Here is a 24,199-nt window from a genome sequence, read left to right as displayed (position 1 = left end):
AAAGGTTAATAGTGCAAAGTACAAAGAATATACCAGATATAAAAATACAAGGAGATGAAGAAAACTGTTAAGACTGAATATAGTGCAGGGTAACAGCTGTGATACACGACTATTAAAAAAGTGAATATAGTGCAGAAGAGACTGTTAAAAATGAGTATAGTGCAGGGTAACTCCAGTAGCTTAGTCTATGAAAGTGCACTGTATAAACCTAAGATATAAGACCTATATTTCAAAGTAAAAGCACAATAGCAGTCAAAATAGTCCCTGTCAGTGTGTGTTGTATTGTTATTAATATTGGATTATTATTGTTGATTGCTTTAAAATATAAGCTTTTTAAATGTTGTCATGGTGAAGCTTTGTATGTAAAAATTTAAATCGGCAAAGCATGGTAAATAGTACAATGTTTAACACTGAAATGCAGTGGAATAGAGGTATATGTTAGCATGTAATAGAAATACTCAAATTAAAAGTGCCTAAAACTGCACTTAAGTACAGTACTTGAGTATACTGTATGTGCTTAGTTACATCCACAGCTATGTTTCAAACATGATAAATAACTCCAAAAACTGCAAAAGTTTGATTTACATTCATTTAATAGTTTTTTTTTTAATGACTTACAACATAGTTTTCAAAGGCAGGCTGTGCAGCATAACAAGTATTTCGAGTGCTTTTTTTTTGTCCAACAGTATCATCAGTTGTTGAATCCTCCAAAGACTTCCCATACAACACTGGTTGAAATACATTTTTACAGCTGTTACAATCAAAAGACATTCTTAGGGAACCCTGACTCTGTGTCAGTGACTATGTGCAACCTTCATGTATACAAGTTGGGTGAGAAAAGTGAGCATTTATATATAAAAAAAAAAAAAAAAAGATTGTACAGTTCAAAAAGAAAAGAAAACAGATCCGTTTACATTGCAACAGAGGAATACATGAATTAAACTTTGGGCTGAAACAGGTTGGATCCCCTTTCTTAAAAGTGCCATGGTGGAAAACCTAGAGTGTTTCATGATTTTACAGAGCACAAAGACAATAACATATTCCCAAATGGCGATGGAAATAAATTCAAAAGTAATGTCATCATCAATCAGTCACCATTCAAGATCTCACTTACAAGATACTACTATTACAATCCCTGACTGGAACTGCGAAGCATAAGTGCTGTAGATATTTGTGTGGCTGCTGGAAAGCATTTTGTTTTTTATAAGCTGCAGTTGAAAGTTTTCACTTCAGTTGTTCATAAGTGAGAGTCACAGTTAGTAGTACACATTTGGAGTTTATAGAGACCTGCGATAGAGATGCATTACAGAGTAGAATGAAAATCTTGGTGCTTAGCGTACTGCAGACAGCAAAAGGAAGTCGTACATGATTGTACAGGAGTATTTGGTGCTGAATGCGAGTGCAATAACATGATGTAAATGCAGCAGTTTTTTTTAAAAGGAGGGCACCAAAGGCAGATGTGATTTACGCTGATGTGGTCGGAAGGACGTACTGTGAGAGTGTAAGGCTTCTTGTAAAGTAAGAAACAAAGAAAAGTGAGTCTTCTACATTCATCTAACATAGGAACTACTATAATGTATTTTCTATGCCTAACATTTAAACACGGTTCGTACATTACATGGAATAACATTTTCGTCGGACAGGACAGTTTACCACAAACATAACACAAGACAAAATGCAAAAACAGTTTGGAATGAAACAAAAGTTACATTTCATATCAACAAATGTTATCCTTGAAATGTCTTTGCATCAGTATCCAGCATCTGCCTGATAAAAACGGTCAAGTATAAAGACCAAACGGGCCCAAAACTATCGACTTTGAGGGCATAGTTGTAATTTCTTGTTTGCTGTTATTACAGGTAAATTCCTCTGAGACATCTTTACAGTGTCTTTTCCTCTTCCAAGCATCTGTGAAGTTATGATCTTGCGATTCAAGCCGAATCGCACATTTCTGAGAACTAATACAATGGAGGAATGAGGCGTAATCAGATCATAGTTTCACAGTAAAGCTCAAACACACAGGAAATGAAACGGTCAAAGCTGCAGACAATCTAGGAACTCCCTCGCTGTGTGGTGTTTTAGCGGCGCTGTCACGAAAAAATAACTGAGGTAGGCAAGAAAACAATCAAATGCTTGACCACCATATTGTCTTTGTGTAGATGCACGTACCAAAATGATTAAGGACAATTCAAAAAGGTAAAAGGATGTGACAGGAAAAATAAAAAGCGGAATGATGTCAGTTTTTTTTTTTTTACTCTAACAGAGCATTCAAGTGTAAAGATGACCTTGCTGCACTATCACTAATTGGAGCCAGTTAAGAATGAGATCCATGCAGGAACTGCAGTCCAGCTGCAGTGCTGGTGACAGCATGCAGTATGCCTGTTATAGTTTGCATAATTCAGTGATGAGCGCTGATGCCCAGTGCCCTGACCTCTTGAGTGTGCTTTCAGGGCTTTTCTTGCGGGGCCTTGAGGCGAAAGGGTGCAGAGACAAAAGGGTCTACGGTGCTCACTTCTGAGGTCCATGAGTGTAGAGGTCCAACGGGGACCGACGCCACAGCGGCTTGCTTGCTCACGTTAGACACTACTCGATGAGCTGCTACGGGATGCTGCTGGGACACGGGTCCCTCAAAGTGTCGGGAATATTTGGCCAGAGCTTGTGGGCGGAACGGTTGTTGGGCGACTTGTCCCAACGCACCTTGATCAGGGGTCACAGCATGAACTCCAGCTGCATGAGGATACGAGGCCTGAGCTCCTGTATCCTCCTTTCTTTTCCCGAAGGGAGCCTGAGAGAATACGTCGAACGGCTGCAGAGCTGCGAGTGGTGCGCGAGGAAACGGAGCGTTGGCAAACACGTCGGCTGCTGCTGCTTCTTCTTGGGCAAACCGAAAGGGGGCTTTTGAGAAAACATCCACGGCTATATCCGCCCCTTTTGCTGGCTCCAGTGCATGCTGGGAGTGATTCTGAGCAAAGGTGCTCGGAGGAGGTTGGTGGAAGGTAGTAGATGGTTGCGTCGGTGCGGCGCTGCTGGAGTGCGGTGATGAGTGGAGGAGGGCTGAGTGAAGTCCCTGTTCTTCTTCATCCTCAGAGTCCATCAGCAGAGGTCTGGAGCCGCTGCAGTCATGGGCTGCTGCATGACTTTCGATGGCTCCCTCAACCCCCTGCTCTTCTTTATGGGCTTCATCTTCCTCTTCCTCTTCATCTTCCTCTTCATCTTCATCTTCTTCGCTGGAGTGCACACATTCCTCATTTGCTTGAGAAGCTCCACCTGGAGGTTCAGTCTCCTGTCCCTCACCAAGCACAGAGTAGCCGTTACTCTCCACTTGAACGTCTGTATTAGAGAGCAGAGATTGAGAAAAACATATCAGAGGTGAACACAAAAACATCAGAAAGCATAAATATGGTCAGTAACAAGAAACTTTACCACCTGAGGTCCAGCTGCTTATTTATCTACCAGACCATTAAACCTCAGTCACACACATGGCTACTATATAACCGATGGATCATCTGTAACCACTGAAGGAAGGATCAATAAGAACGACTCAACCAGCACAAGACTACAACAATACAGACACATTCTGCTCTGAACAAGTCACATACGACAGACGAGACTGGCCAGCTCTACCATTACGACATCAAATAACCTTGTTTCCACAAATTAGTTTCAGCACAGCTGCAGTACCCTCATCCTTCACTAACAGTGCCTCGTGTTAGGGGAAACAGCAACAGCGGTTTAGCTTTTAGTTAGAATTGATTGTGTTGAGGTAGAGGGAGCTCAGAGGGAGTCAATAGGTCTGTGGAAACAAGGACAGAAAGCCTTCACAGAAAAAAGTAGAGGTAGTTAGAGACAGACAGATGAGCAGAGACAGATCAGTCTTACCTCAGCGGTGTCGACAGCAGCTGTTAACTGGCAGCTCTTGGGAAGATGTTAGTTGCAGCAGCCATGAAAAGGAAAGTTTTTTGTTTTGTTTTTATGTCTTGGGTAATTTCCTTCATCGCTTCATCAACCAGAGTGAATCAAACTGGAAAAATAACCTACAGATCATCTCACCGGTCAGAGCTGACTACCAAAAACAACAACAAATAGTGAGGTGGCTAATGTACTCATGTGGGATAACAGCCATCAACTCCTCACAATAAAGCTCATAGACATATGATCTAACAAAGAGGAACACAATCTGGGAACCAAAAGACCTTCATCAAAGTTTCTGGCCTGGAATCATGACAGTAATGTGGTTTTAAAAATACATGTCTACCAACATCCAGGAAGCATAGAACAACTAGGGGGTCACAAAACACTGGAATAGTCCTTTAAATCTCAGAGCAGCGCAAGTTGCCAGACAGATTATTATGAAGAGGTGCAAACATGTTTCCATAGTGGAAGGCACACACTAAATGATGGTTTAATACTGAACTCTGAGCAGGAAAGGCCTTAGTTGATATCATCAAATTAGGGTATCTACAATCTAATTTGGTTCCCAGAAGGAAAACAAATCTCTCCACTAATTAAAACAATGAGGATGGAAGAATCAAGCTTCAGGCTGCCGGCTTGCTGCTTCACTCTTCCGAGTAAAAACCAAATAATGTGACCCAAAGACACTTCATTTACATTCACATTAATGAGTTTTATTCAGTGTCTCTCTTTCTGAACCTTAATTCATAAAAATAGAAGTACACACTCCACAATGGTCCTGCTTTGACATATGGACGTCTGCCTAATCATGTGAAACATTTTTGATATAATCAAAGTAATTTCTATACCTGCCACCATATCGACCTAACCAGCACAACAAGCACATTGGTTTCACACAGCAACACAAGTCAAACTCTACAGCCAAGGCGAGAACTCTACAGGATACAGCACTGTAGTGTCTGATAAGAACATGAAGCGTTACTGTAGGATTGCATAGATTAGCCACAAAAAATGCAAATGACTTAACTGAACATTTGATGGGAAGAAGAAAAAAAAAAAGAAAAGTTTTAATTACCATGCCGATTCTTACAGTACTGTCGATGTCTATGACTAACCTTTACAATATGTCATAGAGGAGGAGAAAACTAGATAACCTCAAGCATATATACCAGTGATGGCATATTATATGTACTGTTTTCTGTTTGTATGTACATATCTAAGGTGATATGGATCCTAAAAAGACACTTACACCTATATATGCAATGGACCTTCCTTGGCTAGAGAAAAGCCAAAGTGAAAGATAATACTTGTAATGCAAAGTCAGTTGTAGCGATTGTGATCAGATGTAATACGACTCAAACACAAGCCTTTCTATTGATCATCAGTCAAATGAAAGAGATCTGTTATCAGAAGTGAGTGGTGCCTACAGAGATATCAGGAAGTTAATTCCGTCATTAGCTCTGATATGCTGTCTGTTAGATAAAATCTCTCCTATATATATATATATATACAGTCACTTACAAGTATCAGTATTATGTAAAGAATTGCGGTGGAGAGATAAAAATACTACCCAGTCAGGTAAGTCATGAGCACATTTGTATCGATGATGACATCTAAAACAAAAGCTGAATGCTCGACATGAATGGAGAGAAAAGACTTTGGACAGAGGAGAGGCTCAACATCTTTGCACTCTTAAATACAGCTTCATACACAAAGATTTTTTTTGTTTTTATCTATATAGCCTTATAAATTTTTACATATTTCATAATGGTACTCAGTCATTACATTCATTCTAAAGCGCAATCAATAATAGTCACATGTATTCATACCATGATAGATGAAATGCCTTTAAATATTACACACTAAAAAAAATTATAATATCTACTTTTAGCGGTGCTGACAAGAGCAAAAATGAACAGTGATTTTATGTACATGTAAAGGATTTTTTTTCTGAATTTCTCCTCTGGCTGAAATGAATGTCATATCGACCTAAGCGTATGCGGTAGGAATAGATTGGATAGATAAGATAGAGAGGATGTCAATGGGAGATTTTCATGTAAAGCTTCTTTTGTTAGCACAGTACCTACACTGAATAACTCAATGAAATCTACATTGTGCCTCCCTCCCTGTAACAGTGATGCTGCTAAAAATCTGCTCATCTTCACCGACCCTGAAAGCAGACTGACACATGGCAAACATATAGCATAATAATAAAATCTTTCCTTTAGCTTTGGCATGGCTACAGGTCAAATAATTTGATTCCCTTTTGTTTCCGCTGTGCTTATCTTGACAGTGGGTCAAAGATACTGTATGATGGTGAGTTCATGACCCTACGCATAAAATGATGTAATTATAAAAATGCACACAAACCACCAACGGTCTTACGAAGTGTTGTAGATAATGCTGACAAAGAAAGCATCCTGCCATGGCAATGGGGCCAAATTAATCAGCCATGTTAACACTGACTTCACCAGTTTCAGACGGACAGATTTACAGGTACAGTTTCAGGAGAAATAATACACTGCTTCTTAACATCCAGAGAGGTGGCAATATACAGTTATGCTTAAGCTGCAGCTCTGAATACATGTTAGCTGAGATAAATAGCTGTTGAAAACATGATTACTGATCTACATTGGCATAGGAGCACATAATTGAACAGATTTGACTTCCTAAGATGGTGCAGACTGTTTGAAATGATTCTCCTTGCACAACATTAAACCACATCAGTTTGAGAAAAAGACTGCTCTCTTCATTGGTTTACAAACTGGTTCAATCAGTGCAAACAGCCCCTCAGTGGTTCACTCTGGGTGCGTCTTTGATTGGTCAATATTTTAGTGCATCACATTATCCTGCAGCATTTTTGGACTCCTCACTCTTTAGTCAGACCCCTGACACAAATGAGCATGCCTGAAGGTGGCTGGTTTAAATAAAGCTTCAACCCTGAACAAGTACACAAAGTGAACACGATGCGGGCGGCTGTGATCGAGCAGTTTAAACGTGTGCGCACGATGAAAGTCGATCACCGTGGCGCAGTGCACTCAATGAGGGATATTAATGTGAGTATGAGGAAAGCATGAGGAAGACCAAAGGTGTAGCCGGGACAGAAGCAGACGATATGCTCAGGCATTAATGAACAGATTATTATTTTTTTTACACCAGCGTGGGAATGTCAACGGCCAGCAGAGATATATGAAGCCAGCTTATCAGGCAACTAGAGATGGAGTTGAGGCCAAGGAGGCACGTATAAAGAAAGGTTCCACTGAACCAATCTATGCTGGCTCCTCTGTTTCACTTCATAAGGTGCTACATTAAGTGCCTCGGCTTCCCCATCTCTATCCCCCCACCCTCCCCCCCCGTCCCTTTGTTAGGATTGCACACTGCCCCTTCGACCTCTCCCACCCCCTCTAGAGGTCGATGAGCTGATCCACCAGCAGAAGGGATCGGGCCAAGTTGGGGATGCTGGACTCTGAACTGCCACTGTTGCTGCGCGAGTGACCACCTGAAACGTGCCAGAAAGAGAGAGAGACAGACAGAGATGGAGATGGAAGGAGAGCCGTGGGAGATTGTGAAAAAACAAGCAAAAGAATAAGTAATATTAACAGAGATTGTATGGAGAAATTAAGAGCGAGGAGTTGATGAAGATGGAAGGGGAAATGATGGCAGAGCAGAGAGGTGCATGAACGGGGGGCAGAAAGAGAAAGAGAAACAGGCAGAGAGTGAGCTGGGGTAATTTTATACAGCTGCATCATTACAGGGGGGAGAGTAAGGGAATGCCTTTCTAACATGAGGAGACTTTCAGGGTAAACTACAAAGAGCCAAACACCTGCAGGGTGGAGAATCACTGGCATTGTAACATTAGAAACAAAAGAGAGGAAGACGACTAATGTGAGAGCTTGATGGGATAAAAAAGCCTTAATGTGACAAGCCCACCCATACAAGGCTTCACATCAGCAGTCACAGGAATGAGCTATGGTGACTGAATTAGGGGGCTAAGGCATTCATCTTTGCGGCTCATAGCCGGGGGCTTCAGCAGCAGGTGTGAGTGCTCATCTCGGGATTCAGTTAACCTTACCTTGATTTGAGTTTTTGGAGATGAGCACAGGAATAGGGTCAAACTCGTCGTCATTGCCCTTCTCCCCACACGACATGAGGAAAGCAGAGTCTGCGGTGAAGGAAGAGGAAGTGAAGGAATGATGGAGGGGGGGAAAAGAAGTTAACTCAGCCAAAGGAAAGAGCAAAAAGAAAGGAGGATGCAAGTTGATTAAAAATAGATGGAGCCAGGGCAGTCACAGTATTTAAAAGCCATGCATTTCAGGTGGCTTTTGGCTCTTCTACAAATGAGTCAAGGGTCTGTGAAGCTGTCATTTAATGTGCCTAATTCCATTTCCATATCACATCTGAACAGGCCCTCCTGTTTTTGGAAGGATCTGTAGTCTGTGATGGTTTCACTGGGCCAAAAAACGCCCAGCAGACGTAAGACTAGCTGAGGGGTGCTGCAAAGACGTCTTACCAGAAGCTGTCTGAACAGGCGGCAGCTCCTCCAGACAGGATCCGGAGCCAGGAGGAGCAGAGGAGCAGGAGGAGGAGGAGGAGGAAGGGAGAGCAGAAACAGACTGCAATCCGTGAGGTGAAGTATGAGATAACAGATCGCAACCCAACAGAGAGTCCTCCCCAGTGAGAGAGTCTGAGACAGGATGAAGCAGAGCCAGAGGGACAAAGGGTCACAGTAAAAATAAGATTGTTAGCTTAAGGAGCAGAGGAAAATGCATTTTGTTAGTAAGACAGTTCACCACAAGCATATAATAATCAGCATCAAGGGAAAGTCTCATAGAAAATATGCTGCAAAGTCAGGGGGCAGCGGTTACACCTATCACTAAGCAGTAGCCATCAGTCTAAAACCTACATGCTTGCCACAGCTATGATCCGTACAGACAAATGTAGACTGTGGGTGTTTTTTTGACAAGATTAGAATCGATAATTAGTTAATGTTCTCATTGAATCGAGCGCTTCACACCCTAAAAGACCTTGTGAATTCACTAAAGTTAGCTGCCAATTTGAAAGAGCGACAGGCCAACATGATTTGTTGTTGCAGTGTTTTTGCCAGAACAGCGTGAGCTGGCACAATGGTGATCATCAATGATACATTAGTTTGTACTTTCCACAACAAAAAATAAAGTGACTGCAGTTGTATAAAAAAATCCCTCAAGGTTTGAGATGATATCAACAAGTGACAAGGGGATCATGACCACAACTGGGAACAATTATTCTTGATGAAAATGCTGCAAACAATTATGTTATTTCCTATTCTGTGGTCCAGGACGCTAACCTGGCACGCTGGCGGGGATGAGCTCTGGATGGCCTGAGTGTCGCTGGGCTTGGGGGGCTTCCAGACCGGGAATCAGTGAATCCACACACACCTCTGCCTTCACTATATGGAGACAGCAAGTGGAAAAGACAGTAGCACAAAGACATTTATTAGTAATTTTTAGAAAGAAGGAAAATAAGAATGCCTTAGGTGGGATCAAATTGATTACTCCTTCCCCCAGTGTGTCTTTCCAACTTCATGACCATGTGAGTGAAAGAGGACAAGGAAGGCAAGGTAGACGCATGCAGAGCAGATGGAGAATTTAAGGGCAAGGCAGGGGACAAAAACAGAGCTGGTACCATTGGTGGAGCTCTCTGCAGGACTATTGAAGGGGTTGGCCAGGGTTAAGAGGTCGGGGAGCAGCAGAGAAGTTTCAGGGGACTTCAGTCCCTCAATCAGCTTCTCTGTGAGCAAGCCAGAGAGAAAAGACAGAGAGGGGTAATGGACAGATGGCAAGCGAGAGAAGAAGACCATGAGGGAGGATTTTGCATACAAATAAAGAAAAGGATCAGAAAAACTAAAGATAAATGAAGCTCGTGGGAAAATATTACATATTGTCAAAATCAATGAAGATAATTACAGTTTACGAATATTTATAACATCGTAGACATCGTCCTACATTGTTAGGGATATAATAATTTATGATCAGGAGACAAAAAAAACATGACATTTAAGGTAATTTTACATTAACATGACTTTTAAATCAGGTTGCTTGCATGAAACCAAAATACAATGATACAATTATTGTATGATTTGTTAGTTTACTAGTTCTGTCCACCACAGCCATTCACTCCACGACCTGTAAGTTCAGTGAAATCCCATGCAAAGGACAAAAACTTGTGCCAAACAATTACTGCAGGAAACTGAGAATTTTTTAAGTACAATCTTCAACACCAAACATGTAATAAATTATACAAAACAAGCTACAGCAGTCAGTGAGTTTCTTCACAGCAGTCTTTGATTGCCCCAATGCACAGTCACTGTCCACATGCCAACCCTCTTAACTCATTTTTGGACCAGTGCAGATAAATGAGCATCTTTGTTAAGTTAGCTTTACCAAAACCTTGATCATTAAAACAAAAACAAAATTCTTAAAATCATGCACCTCTATTATTATAATTAATATATGGTTTTAATTAAGCTGAAATACAGTCCATGCATGAAACGACAAATTACTGACTTTTCACTGCAGCATGTACTTACAGGAAACTGCTATGGGGCAAAATGGGGTGTGGGGGGGGTCAAGGAATGTGTTGGCTCAGAAAATGGCACAGCAGATGTGACCTTTTGCCCCCTTCACTATTGGAAAGAGGCCAACAACACTGATGAAAAGCTTTTTACAAACCCTAACTAACCAGTTAAAGTCAGTTAAGTCAATATAAAACATATGCAATGTTAAAAATGCTGTACAGTATGCTATATTTTGACTTAATATCCTAAATGCTGCTCAGAGACGCCTCTCTGCTCCATCAGCAAAAGTCAGACTGTGTTTGCTTGTGTGCCTCCAGCTTAGGCTGGGTGCAGAAGATTAACCACACCCTGATTATGTAATAGCCTCAGCATTTTTGTCTTCTCAGTTCTGGCCTTAAACAGCAAATACACGAAGGAGGTTACACAGCTGACAAGTATGCACCACTTCCAAAAAGGGCTAAGGGCTAAACTGAGGAGAACATAAACGTCTGGGTCATCATTTTAACAAGACAGCGTGCTGAACTTTCTCTTGTTCTTAGCGGCGCTGGTAAGCAGGCTCCTCCGGCAGTAAGGCAAATCCAATTAACAAAGGAGAATTTGTCCTTCGCGTTACCAGGCAACAGCGAAAGCACAGATCTGCAAGTGAGATGCCATCTAGCTGTGGCTACGGTCTCTATTCATGGAGGCTGACAAGGAGCCACTGTGAGTCTGCCTGCTATGTCAACAAGATAGGACCGTGTACAAATCCAAACCACACAACTAGCACTCGTAAACTAACCTCTGGGAAGTGTGATATCCAGGAAAGTACTTCAGTAAATAAAAAGGTGACTCATAAACTCTGAGAATATATTTGTTCAAGGCCTGAGAGAATCAAAGGTACAGCTCGGTCTGTGTCATGTTGTGACAAGGAAATTACCTGTGGTGTCAGAGAGGGAGAGGGTATTAAAAGGGTCCGGGACAGTCAACAACGCTGAACCTGCACTCATGATGTCTGCAGACCTTTCAGCTTAACATTGCACGGTGAATAAAGATGGAGAAGAACAAATGAAGACAGCATGAACAACAGAAGAAGAGAGTGGGTGGGACTAGGGGATAGAGAAGACATAAGCTAACTTTTATGACAAGTGGAGACATTTGCCAAGACAGCAACACATAAAAAGGGTCAAAATGGTTGAATTCCACATCAATATGGAATTGTTGCATGTTGAAAAGCCTCCTGGGAGATGAAGTATGCAAAGCAATGAGAGAGCATAGAAAAGAATTAGGCAAAGATTTACCTGGAAAAGCATTAAGCCCTGGAATGAGATTTTCACTGGAGCCTGTGATCTTCTCTCCAGGAGCAGCAGCTGTGCACAAGCAAACAGCAAATTATTTTTAGATCACACAACTATTTACCAACGCTGCAGGTGTGAGCATGCAGTGAACAAGTTGCACTTACTCTCAGCTAGCTTTGCAAAGTCTTTGTTGAGCAGCTCCTCTGCTGTTAGCTTGGAGAAGTTGTCGTCCCCAAAGGGGTTCCAGCTGGGCTGTGTGTTGGGCTGTGTGTTGGGCGCAGTAAGGGCTGACTGGGTGTCAACATCACCTGGATGATACACACTCTGCTGGGACGAGCAAGGGGAGCCTGAAGGAGTAGTGCTGGCTGATCTGCAGTGCACACAGGTGTAAACATAAACACGGCGTAAGAGAGCACAGTGAAATTTGATCATGGGTTTTTTTAGTCTGCGGACACTGGCCTACTGATGTATGCAAATAAGAGCGAGTGAGCAGAGTTATTTAAAGACTGAATTGAGTGATTCTTCTTTGGCTGGATTCTCCGGGATGTAAAAGGGTCGTTTATCCTCCGTCGGGGTTCTGTCATATGAATGGACTGTCTATTGCCCTTCCCAGCTCACTTAGTGGTGCCATGAAAAGGACAGTTCATCCTCAGATCACTGAAGGGAGGTAATTCTGCTCACTTGGACTTGTTGAGGCTAGCCTCAGCTGCGGCTGCCTGGAGGAGCTGGGTGGACTTGCTGACTGGGACTCCAAACACGGCACTGTGAGTGACATCGCTCAATATGCGTCTGTGGCCGCTCTTAGGGGCCATCTTTGGCGACGAGGGGGGCGTCAATGAGCCGACTTTGTGAAGAACTCGGCCAGCCGTCTATAAAGAGTAAAAAAAAAAGATACAGAGGGGGGAAATATGAGATGAAAATGTCCTTGATGTCAACATGGATCATTTCTGTTTACTGCATGAAGAGAAACAAACAAATCAGACCCCCAAACATACAAAAACTAAACAAAGCAAGATCCGCTGGAAAAGAAAATCTGAAAAAAAGATGGATTATAAATTCCTCGAAAACCACAACCACAACAAAAAGAGAGAAACACTGTTATGGAAAAAGGGAGGAAAGTATTCCGAGTACAGAGATTGTACAGAAGCAGATGCACCTCATGAATAGAGAGTTAACTGACGGGCAAAATACAAAGAGTAGGGTCAATAAAGTATGAAAAAAAGCTATTTTGATAGTTGAAAGAAGCAGTTCAGAAACATTAAAAATGATTTGGTTATGCAGTATCTATCTGCAGCAATGGTGTCTTTCAAAGATGACATTAAAGGAAGCATTTCTAGCTACAACGCATTCACACAACATTTAATATTTTCTGTGAGACCATCCCTGCCTTCCCTGTGCCCCAGAAGAGGAAAAGTAGAAAGGGTGTGATTGGTTAGAAATGAGCTGGTAATCAACTCCCCGGCCCAAAAGAGCAGCAGACGGCAACAGGAGTAGGATGTTACCACAACCTCTGGGTCAGCTGCAGGACCAATCACTGCAGACTCAGGGATGGGGGTCAGATGAGAAGCTGCTGTTTCATGGACAGGGGCTACATGCTGCTGCTGGTGTTGCAGAGCACTAACTGGAGGAACAGGCTTAGCTTTGAACTGCAGCAGGGTTGACACCTGAGACGCTGTTTGTTGTTGCTTCTGGAGGAGGCTCTGTACCAGTTGATGCTATATAGGAATATCACACAGCCAAGCATGAGGAAGGCCCGGTTTGTCATGATTTATAGCTCTTTGACAAGCACACTTTTCAGGATGTGTTTTCTACCCTTTTGACAGTACACAATGGAAATCAAGACGTAACATAAGAAAGAGAGAGACTGACAGAGAGAGAGAACGAAATGGAGGAGGGAGGGTGAGAAGAACATTTAGGTCATTACCAGCTCAATACAGCAATTTGTGTGTGGTATCGCATGGTGTGTGTTATTGCATGGATAGTGATATTGCGAATTGAAGCAGGAGTAGCTGAACAAACTGATAATTCAAACCGCGTCTGTTTTGTGGTCAATCACAGCCAATCGAGTGTTGTCAAGTACCTTCTGTTTTGCAAATCACCCAATAGATAGGAAACAACATTTCTAGGAACAGGAAGGACTCATATACTCTACCTGCAAATATTGTGCAAAAATGACATCTCAAACAAAGCCATTGCTTTTTAATCAGTTATTGGTGTAATTTGTAATCAGTCTAATGTTTTCAGGAGTGGAATATCAAGCATGACTGTACTACAGGAAGGAGGAATATCCTCTGAATAAAGGAACATTTATTCCCCACATTAGTTACAAACATTTTTCTTGTAACTACTGTACGTATTTGCTGAAAAACCTCTGCCAGCGTTTTTGTTTGAAAATTAGACTTTCTTGCCTGAAAATGTGTCTCACACCACCTACGCACAGCAATGTCACACATCTTCCGGCAGTATCCCCGTGTGAGATTTAAAACACAAAAATTTGCCAAAAATTATTTCCACTCATTTTCTGCCAGGATGCCTACCTGCTGGTTGCTCTGTGGGCTTAAGAAGGGTGAGGCTTGCTGCTGCTTCATGATGAGCTGCTGATGCTGTGGTGTAGCCTGTGGCTGCATGTTGGCTGCCTGAGCTGGCTGCGGTGATGCCTGAGCAGCAGGAGCCTGTTGAGCAGCTTGGACAGCGGCTGCAGCTGGATGTGGGACATTGATACCAACACCTGGAGGGGAGAAACATAAGAAGAATGAGAATAACGTAGACCATCAAACATCATTTATCACATCAAGAATATCTCTTTAAAATGCACCCATATTTCTGGGGACCTGAACAAATGCGTGCAAATAACTTCTGAACAGATTTTCTTGTTTTCATCCAATGGTCAATTAAACAAACACTTGACATGTTGTAAAAAATTAAAGGTGAATTAAGTGTCTGTGTATCTGTGTGAAAGTATTTGTGTGATTGTAGGTCTCCTGCTTTGGGCCTAATCTCCACTTTCATCTGAAGACAAAAACAAGGAAATACTATATTATTATATATTATACTAAACTATACTATTATTATTATTATTATTAATAATAATAATAATTATTATTATTATTAATTATAACTACTATATTCTAATGAATGTATTTAGCGAAAAGCATTTAGCATAACTAAATAAACAAATATTTTTGGTATTTTCTCTATAGTGTGTTTTGATGCATTTTATACATTTTGAACCAGAAACACTACTTCCTTTGAGACCCAGCAAGTGGGTGAGTTAGAACTGCACATAAAAAACACGCTGCTGTAATTAATGTGACATCACATCACTGTCCATTCTGTCTTTGCAAGTGAGCCACAGATGGATAGCCTTGTCAAAGTGTGAATGTCAAAAGCCCCATAAAAAAAGACAATTAAAAGCCTTTTAAGAAGGGGCTGATTGAACCACTGGGAATAGAAGCCCTTGAGAGGCATCAAGAGTCAAATTCTTGAGCACTTCACTCTGCTGAGTTCAATACAAGATGTCACTTTGAGTAAAGGATAACTGTCTCCATAAACGCAGGCCCCAATTACCCAGTAAGAACGGTCTTAACCCTGACACACAGAGGCATCCCAGAGCTACTTATACCTATGGCCTGCGGTGCTCCAGCAGCCACGTTGGGTCTCTTGCGCGGGGTGAGAGCTGGCTGGATGGGAAGGATGCCCGATATCGGCTGGGGCTGAGCATGGCCAGCCTTGGGCCGTTGGCGAGGTGCAATTGAGGTCTCCATGGTGGGAGTGGGGTCTGTGAGCCTGATGGAAGGAAAAGAGAAAATTGACGAGCAATGTAGAAGTTTCTTACAATGATAACACTGAAATGTTTGCCCTTCACTCACCTGGCTTTGGTATGACTCTTTTTGGCCACTGCTTCACTGGCTCTGATAGGCTCGGGAAGTTTTGCAGGAATAGGTGAATTCTACAACAGTAAGAGGATTTGCAATTTTTATTTGATCAAGGATAATCAAACCAAAGAGCATACATTTCTGTGAGGTCTTAAGAGAACATTTTGAGTGTCATAGCTACACTCCAGTATCGATCTGCAGCTTCCATGAATGCACCATTATCGCCCACTTTAATAATACTTTAGGGGTGAGGTCAGGAATTTGGCTGAATCAGAAGACCGATTGCTGAGCTTCTTTGTAAATACATTAGAAAAGGGCAGGATGAATTGAATGGAGGGCAGCCAACTGGCAGCAGCTAGAAAGCATATCTTCCCTCCAATATCATTATGTCCTGGATTACTTTCCTTAGAAAGCAACGAAAACATTGAAACCACTGTACGTGAGATCCATAAAAAGGCTGAAATTATTGGAAAAAAAGAGCTGACCTAACTGTTAATATTTAACACTGACCCTACAGCATATTGTCATCCGCCATTCCTCTTGCCATGGTGACTTACATGTACATTTGGGACTGGACACTCTCGTCGTGCCAGCTTAAAGGCAAAGTAGGATATTTGGTAGATGTCTGGTCTCATATCTGGGTCAGGTTCCAGCATGTATCCTGAGAAATCAACGAACAAAGGGGATGTTTATTTTCAGACACATGAAAATATACATTTAAACTTACCATAACTGCACATATACGGGATGCTGTAAGTAGGGCAGCGTGTATTTTCTGAGGAACAAGGTTACTCACTGATGAGACAGTGCATGTCCTGGGAGTAGCGGGAGTTGTCTGGGATAGTGAAACTTCCGTCACAGATAGCGACTGAGCTTTCCCCAAAAGGAAGCGTGAAGTAGCACAGCTTATAGAGTAGACAACCCATGGCCTGTACACACAAGAGAATCAACACACCTCATGTAAATGTGAGTCTGCGTTTAGCATGTCACTATCATGGTGAATCAATGTGATCATACAGTCATCATGATGTAGCACAGTGGTAATGAACACAGTCCTTCTCACCCAAATGTCTGCCTTTGTTGTGATAACCATTCCACCGTAGAGGTTGACCATCTCTGGAGCGCGGTATGACAAAGTAGTGTACCTGGTTTTAAGAGCAGACCAATGACCTTCTGAGTTTTAATAAGAGAAATGATCAAAGGTGTAAAAGAGCCAAGAAAACTCACTTTTTGATTTCCTCATCCACATCTGGCACCCCCTCTGTCTGAGGGTTTTGGAAGCGGTTGGTGGCACTTCCAAAATCACAGAGCACGTAGTGTCCCCGGTCATGCAAGAGAATATTTTCCACCTATATGAGGAAGACAAGATGAGACCTGTCAGAACTGATAGTACACGAGGTAAACAACAAGAAATCGCTTCCAGATAATTAGACTTGCCTTGAGGTCTCTATGGACAATTGGAGTGTTGCACTGGTGGAGACGAGCGACCGCCTCACATGTATCACAAAAGATCTGTAACACCTCGGCTTCGGTGAAGCCTGTCTGTAACCGCTGGTTCATTAGGTTGACCACCTGCCCACCTGCATGAAACAAACAGGTCAACTAAGAGTTTATAGACTGTTTCAACAGAATTGCTTTGCTATGCAACAGCTTGGGTCCACGTTTACTTCCCGTCAGCTTATGTCGTTCACATAATACACTGCAGCAGGAAATAAACTGGGACACATTCTGAATGTTTACCTTTACAACCCTGAAATGGTCTATAAATGTCAGCTGATACCAAGTTAATGGTATCCTGTAAAACTTTTATAGAAGACTCTATATTCACTACTTTTTTCCCCAATTTTTGATCCATTTGAATCTGTGAGAAATTCATCTGCTTTGTTTTCAACAGCGCAACAAACTTCATTTCGTTTTCATTTAAAAATGAAAAAAAAAAACTGAGGAAGATGAAATAATTGTTTTGTTACTGTACTTGGTTACTTTAACACTGCATTATCACTGGTGCTTGTATAGAAATCATATTTGAATCTTATCTATCTTATACTAGAAGCATAAGATGGCTTCAGAAACTTCCCAGTGCTGTTAATATTTGAACTTTCTATAAATAACACCACTCAGCTGCTATGTATTGACTGAAACAGAAGTTCTATTGACCACGACAGCTGTCAGTTGAATATTTGCCTTTGAACAGAACAGGATGCTGTGAGGAGCCGAGGGTAATGCAGCTCTGTCAGACATGGGGGGTGGGTCTATTTACCTCGACAGAAGTCCATTAAGATTAGGACTTCCCACACATCGCCAGCTCCGACAGCAGTTATGCTGGAGTCCAGGAAACCAACTATGTTTTTGTTGCCCACTAGGTCCCTCTGTGTAAACAAATACAGAAAAAGCAACAATGACAAACAATGGAGATACAGTTTTCAGAGCTTTTACAGTGGTAAAACATTTGGGTTAGTAAATTACAAAATACAGCCATGTTTGTAAGTATTCAGTGTATTTTTAACAGTAGATAGATGCTGATTCTCTACCAAAGGTCTGGACGTAATGATAACCATCCAGCGATAGTAACGCCACCCAGGGTGTGGCTGCAGGAACTGGTTAGTTTCATTTACAGTAAGGACTCCAGTTAGGAAATGGACAGGCAAGGGAGTTTAGATTGCATTAATTACAATCCAACCCTTGAGCTCCCGTTGGTTACTGTCACTATTCCTGGGTCAAAGAGTATTTTCAGATAACTTTCCGTGTTTGTACTTGTACATAGGACTTGAAGTATTCAGGGTTAGTCACATTCAGACCACAAAGTTCACAAGATCAAAGCAAGTATTTGAAAGTCAACTCCTTTTTTCTTTGTGTGTCATAAGTTATGTTACACTAGCTACATTTTCCTGATTCCTGATGCTGTTAATTCCACCGCAGGTTAACATTAACGCACAATAACACAGTCCGCTCTCACATGACCATCTCCTAGTAGTGTCAAAAAGAATGTGTAGTTTTGCTGCTCTCAGCAGTCAGTTACTGGACTGTCTTACTCACCATAATCTGTATCTCAAGGTTGCAGACTTGCAGATCGTGTTCATTGTTGACGTACATCCTTTTTAGGGCACAACGTACGCCTTGATGAGTCCGGACCAAAAACACTATGGCAAAACCTCCTGCAAATGAGTGGAGAGACAGAGAAGGAGAAAATGAGAAATGAACACATAGCCGTTTCATAAGTAAAACACCAACACTAAATACACTAAATTTCTATCTCAAAATATCCTATAGGAGCAGCAACGCCATATATGGTGACATTGTTTTTGAACATATAAGATGTGGAGTGATAACAAAAACTGGTTAATTTCACTTTTCACTACAGTCATTGTCAGTTGCTGATATTCTGTAGTTCTCCGCCAGACAGTGTAACAAAGAAAGACTCCTGTACAAGTATTGTATGTCAATGGCAGTGATTGTGATGTATCTTTTCTGAGTGTCTTCAAGTCAAACGTCCCTCTGCTGTGCTCTGGCAGCTAATGAGGCTGACTGATGGAATTTTGGAATTGGCTTCTGCCAAACTAATACATGTACATATCTATGTATTTCATGTTATCATAGTGCTGAGGTAAGGAAATGAGTGCTCAAAGGGAAAACTGTGTATGATGAGTGCATGGTCTGCAGGCTGGCACAGGAGCACAGCACTGTGTGAGTCAGCAGTTGCGCTGGGGGGAAGGATGCAAGAAGCAGACACAACTGACAGAAGATACAGGAAGTGAGAGAATTCATCATCCCACCTTTGGTCGCAGTGATGCTGACACATGGGGAAAACCATGAGATGACTGTATCGATCTATAGCAGCTCAAACCACCAACAACCACAAAGAGGAATTCAACTCTTTTTTAGATATGAATAAATATACCTGAGTCAAGTCACAGTGAGATAGCATTTACACATGAAGTCTACATCTCATATCTTTATGAATAGACCTGTACTGCACTGAACTTTTGTCTATCATCTCCACTGACTTCTAGATATGGACTGGCCTCAGCGTGCATTTGGTTCTTAAATTTATGTTGACAGCATGTAACAGCTTTCACTGTAAAGGTTGCTGTTATTGCAGGTCTTCTGTTCACAGTAGATAATGCCAAGCATCGGACTGACTCATCTAGCTGGCAGCACCAAGCCAAGGACAGCTCCATGTGACTGCTCTGGGTGACGTTTGATTACGACTTCCTTGAGCAACATTACTGTGTATCATTAAAGAAATGAAAGGAGTACAAACAGAATATACAATAACCCTCAGACTACTATGAAATCATGTGTGTTTCAGTGTTATGTCCTGTATGGGACAGGGTGGAGCTGGGTCACCATGGGTGATAATAACACAACAGAATTTCACTTGTGTCATCAGCTATAAATTCAATGTCGGAAATGTCGCAATGAAGTGCAAAAATGTGGAACACAGTGCTGCACCAACAGACAAGGTAGCATCGGAGAACGTGGCTGAGTAATCAGTGTTATTAAGATGTGCTTGAGAAGAGGGTTTCAGTGAGGACAATATCAAACTAATTGAGACCTGAGTGGGAAGCACACTTCATGGGCAAATGAAACACAGACTTAACGTGTGTGTGTGTGGGGGTATGCGCACATGTGTGTGGTGTGTGTTGTATGTCAGAGGTGAATCCAGTTGAATCCCCGCTGTCTTGCACCGTCTAATCTGAGGTGATTGTCTGTCAGAAATTAGAAGGATTAGCAGCCTTCTTAAGCAACATTTTTAGCAGGGGTCTACGATCTCAGTAGACGGTGTGAGCGAATAATTGTAAGTACGGCTACAAATAGCCACTGCCTCTTGACCCAACGGACTGTCGGGATTATACCACTCTAGCTTATGCATGCACGCTGGAGCAAATGCACACAAAAGTACACCTTTAGGCACTGCAATTAAAAGCGTAGCGAACTATAGTGTTCAGTCTCAATTTGTCATCAGTGTATAATGGAACTTACATAACTACCATCTAGGCTTAGGACTACCACACATGTCCTCACGACTACTATGCTGTTTACAAACATGCTCGCTGAAAGGTCACACTGCAATGACAGCGAGAAACACTAGCAGCAGCCTCATCTACTGGAGACAAAATTAGCATGGAGTCCAAGGACTAAGAAGTCGTAGTTAATGAAATACTGGATGCTTTTGGTTTACAAATAAAGCAATGACTCACTGAAGCTCCATGTTGTGTAGTGTAATAGCACAATGACACAATGCAACGTGTTACGTCTCCAGAACAGGGATAATGTTACCAGCGGTAACTCTATACAGACAGAAGAAAACACATCTTGTTGATAGTAAAGACAGAAAGCTGTGTGTCGGAAAATCCTCAGACGGCTAGTTGAGAAAAATCACAGACATCTGCCCTAAAAATACAAACTACAATAATGACATGATTCCAAACAAACCTTTATGCCTGAAGCAACAAAAGCCAGTGTGTCCCTCTGACTGCTTTTGTCTGTATATTGTGAAAAGTGTCTTCATTTCAGCTAAAGGCAACAGAGCTCAACAATGACAACAAAGGGAGTAGGCACAGGGAAAAAAACGCAATTTCCAAATAGAACAGCCAGCTAACAGAAACCCAAACCATCTGAATAAATAGGCCTAGTGACACTGGGGGGGAGTCAGATTGCAAACCGTAGGTCCACTGCCGGAGCAAGAAACAACATGATCTGCAGAAAAACATTCCAACTAGCATTTTATGAAAGATTTATCATTTTAGGGAAATTATTAACTTTCCCTGTGTGTGCAAAATCCTGTTTATGAGGTCCAACAATTACCAATCTGAATGGTGCCTCTCTAAAGTGAATGACTGCATCAAAGCCAAAGTTCTTACAGAAATTCCACCAAAGGTTTCCACTGACATCTCAGTGCAGGGTAGGATTGCGGTTGGATGTCTAACCCATTCATAAGGCCATGATGTGGCCAAACAGATGAGGCCCATCTATAGTACTGATGAATTAATCAGTCTTCTTTCATCCATTATTTAGTAACAGGCGCTCTTAGCTAACAGAGCATGGCGGCAGACTCTCATTGCAAAGACAAATGACTATAGGAAACCTGTTAGCCCTATCAAGAAGCCTGTTTAACCGTGTTCAGGTTAAGCCCAGTTTCCAACAAAACATTTCTCAACCTTTAACTTAATGATTTGGAAACACCTACAGCTAATCAACATGCGAGAAGATAAGTGCGGGCCCCCAGGTATGTTATGAAAGTCCCACCCTGTCAGGAAGTCATGTTTTATGTGGGCAGCACATCCTGATAACCTTTCCCTTCATCTAACCCAACAAGAATTTGTTCATTAAAACTTCTGAAATCTACGTGTGATTTGTCACTCCCTCTGTACATATCGAAGACAGATGACTCAGCATGGCATCGGTCCTTTACAACACAGTAGAAAATCCAGTTGTACACTGTTCCTTCCAGCCTCGAGGTAAAGAAATGCAGTGATGCAAAGACAAGACAATCTGAACAACTGACAATTACACACACACACGCACACGCACGCACACACACACACGCACACGCACACACACACACACACACACACACACACACACTTAGATTTTCAACTTTTAAATCTCTTTTTCCAGTCCAGTGATCATTACACAGAAATAAGCAGACCACAAAAGAAAAGTCTGATTGGAGCAAAGCTACCTGGCAGGTAAATGTACATCAAAAGAGCTGCCTTATATATATATATATATATATATATATACACTATTACAACGGGTAGTCCTTATTTTTCGTTTCTTTTTCTTATGTTTTTTTGTTTTATATATGTTGTTGCTGCTGTCTGTATGTTCCTTCACAAGTATGTGCATGTATTCCTTTAACCTTAAATAAAAAATACAAAAAATAAGATATAATAAAGGTGGTAGAGTATCATTACGTTGGTAATCTAGCTAGGCCATAGCCCCAAGAAAAAACTAGCCTTTCCCATCAATAACATATAATAATACATTTTTTTTATGAACTTATCTCTTGACACTGCACTATTACAACAGGTAGTACTTTTTTCTTTTCTTTTTCTTATCTTTTATATATGTTGTTGCTGCTGTATGTATGTCCCTTTACAAGTATGTGTATGTATTCCTTTAACCTTAAATAAATAAATAAATAAAAAAATAAATAACATATAATAAAGGTGGTAGAGTATCATTATGTTGGTAATCTAGCTAGGCCCAAGAAAAAACTAGCCTTTCCCATCAATAACATATAATAATACATTGTGTAATAACTGTGTAAGTGATTGTGTCTAAGTGGATATCTATATGAATGCATGTGTGAGTATAGACATATGTATATACTGTATGTATATATGTCTAGTAGTTTTTTTCTTTTCTTTTTCTTATGTTTTTTTTTGTTTTATATATGTTGTTGCTGCTGTCTGTATGTCCCTTTACAAGTATGTGTATGTATTCCTTTAACCTTAAATAAATAATAAATAATAATAAAAAATAAATAATAAATAAAAAATAAAAAATAAAAAATAAAAAATAAATTAAAAAAAAATTTAAAAATAAATAAATAAATAAAAAATAAATAAATAACATTATAATAAAGGTGGTAGAGAATCATTAGGTTGATAATCTAGCTAGGCCATAGTCCCAAGAAAAACAGGCCCACTCATTTAACTAATGTTACCTGACTGTCCATCCTCACAACAATGTGGTTACAGGTAAGATCTAGTTAAACGTGTTTGTGTGACATGTGTGTAATCAACACAAGAGAAAGAGTTCACCTTCTGCCACAATCTCCTCCACGGTGACTTGATATCGTCCGATACTGAAGACCCGTCCGATGAAGGAACCACCGCCGCCGCCGGACCCAGCGCCTCCTCCACCGGCTCCGGGGCCAGGCCCAGAGCTCACCAGCTCCCGACGAGAATCAAAAAACTTCTTCATTATGTTGTTGTCCAAAAGCACGGCCAAGTCCCAAAGATGTATAAGTATAGAAACAACAGCTGTGACTGGATATATAACCAGTCCTCTGCCCGGTGAAGAGATGAAGCTGCTGTTAATAATTGAATGAATGCTAGTGTTAAAGCTAAATGCTAACTAACTAGACTTCACTATATTCCTCCTGCTCGGTTATATCTCATGATTTAAAGCAGCTAAGCGGAGTCAAATAGTGTTGAATAATAAGATATGATGTTCATAAGGAAGTAACCAGGCAAAGTTAAACTAGCCAGGCAATGAGCCCAAGAGAAAACACCCTCCACTTGTTAGCCTGTTAGCTCACCTACAGCTAGAGCAGCTCGGTTTGGTGACAGCTGTCAGTTGATCGGCTGCCAGCCAGGTAGCTGCTGAAGTGTCCAATGCAGCTTATTACACATATCTACACCGATATCTATCAGCCACAGCGAGGTGGTACTGCTGCTCTGCTCGTTAGGTATCCTTGTTAACAAGATGACAGACCTCCAGTGCGTCCAGCAGGCTGTGTGGAGGCTGGTTAATTTAATGATAGAAGCTAATGTAGCTACAAACAAGAGTAGCTGCTAGATGGAGAGTCTCCTCCTCTGCGGACTCCTTCTGCTTCTGCTTTGGGGTTT

General features: G+C 41.4%; 1 protein-coding gene across 15 annotated transcripts; it reads right to left on the bottom strand.

Moving 5' to 3' along the window:
- Positions 1–575: 575 nt before the first annotated feature.
- Positions 576–24,199, bottom strand: LOC119492682 (AP2-associated protein kinase 1-like). Of its 15 annotated transcripts, XM_037777327.1 has the most exons (22): positions 23,390–24,199; positions 18,654–18,772; positions 17,878–17,986; positions 17,055–17,197; positions 16,845–16,966; positions 16,681–16,762; positions 16,414–16,546; positions 16,175–16,278; positions 15,612–15,691; positions 15,365–15,528; positions 14,280–14,470; positions 13,251–13,457; positions 12,424–12,611; positions 11,907–12,112; positions 11,746–11,814; positions 11,385–11,474; positions 9,577–9,681; positions 9,239–9,340; positions 8,423–8,596; positions 7,985–8,074; positions 7,312–7,411; positions 3,220–3,330 (listed from the first exon to the last, which is right to left on the bottom strand). In XM_037777327.1, the coding sequence occupies exons 1-21, from the start codon at positions 23,550–23,552 to the stop codon at positions 7,317–7,319; spliced, it is 2,736 nt and encodes a 911-aa protein (XP_037633255.1). In that variant the 5' UTR covers positions 23,553–24,199; the 3' UTR covers positions 3,220–3,330; positions 7,312–7,316. The 15 variants fall into 15 exon arrangements, with proteins under 15 accessions (XP_037633242.1, XP_037633244.1, XP_037633246.1 ...); XM_037777314.1 differs by lacking the exon at positions 7,312–7,411 and having other exon boundaries at positions 576–3,330; positions 23,390–24,198; XM_037777328.1 differs by lacking the exon at positions 7,985–8,074.

Source organism: Sebastes umbrosus, chromosome 8 (assembly GCF_015220745.1).
Source record: "Sebastes umbrosus isolate fSebUmb1 chromosome 8, fSebUmb1.pri, whole genome shotgun sequence".
In the NCBI taxonomy this organism is placed as follows: Eukaryota; Metazoa; Chordata; class Actinopteri; order Perciformes; family Sebastidae; genus Sebastes; species Sebastes umbrosus.
The sequence above is the reverse complement of the archived record's forward strand: the minus strand, read 5'-3'. Positions and strand labels throughout refer to the sequence as shown.

What these genes read in the sequence shown, in the direction of transcription:
- LOC119492682 (XM_037777314.1), bottom strand. Translation starts at nt 23,552, where the DNA reads ATGAAGAAGTTTTTTGATTCTCGTCGGGAGCTGGTGAGCTCTGGGCCT. An exon ending in GTCCAGTCCCAAATGTACAT is followed by an intron (nt 15,692 to 16,174) that starts GTAAGTCACCAT and finishes TTACTGTTGTAG; the next exon opens with AATTCACCTATTCCTGCAAA. An exon ending in GCTAGCCTCAACAAGTCCAA is followed by an intron (nt 12,113 to 12,423) that starts GTGAGCAGAATT and finishes TGTGCACTGCAG; the next exon opens with ATCAGCCAGCACTACTCCTT.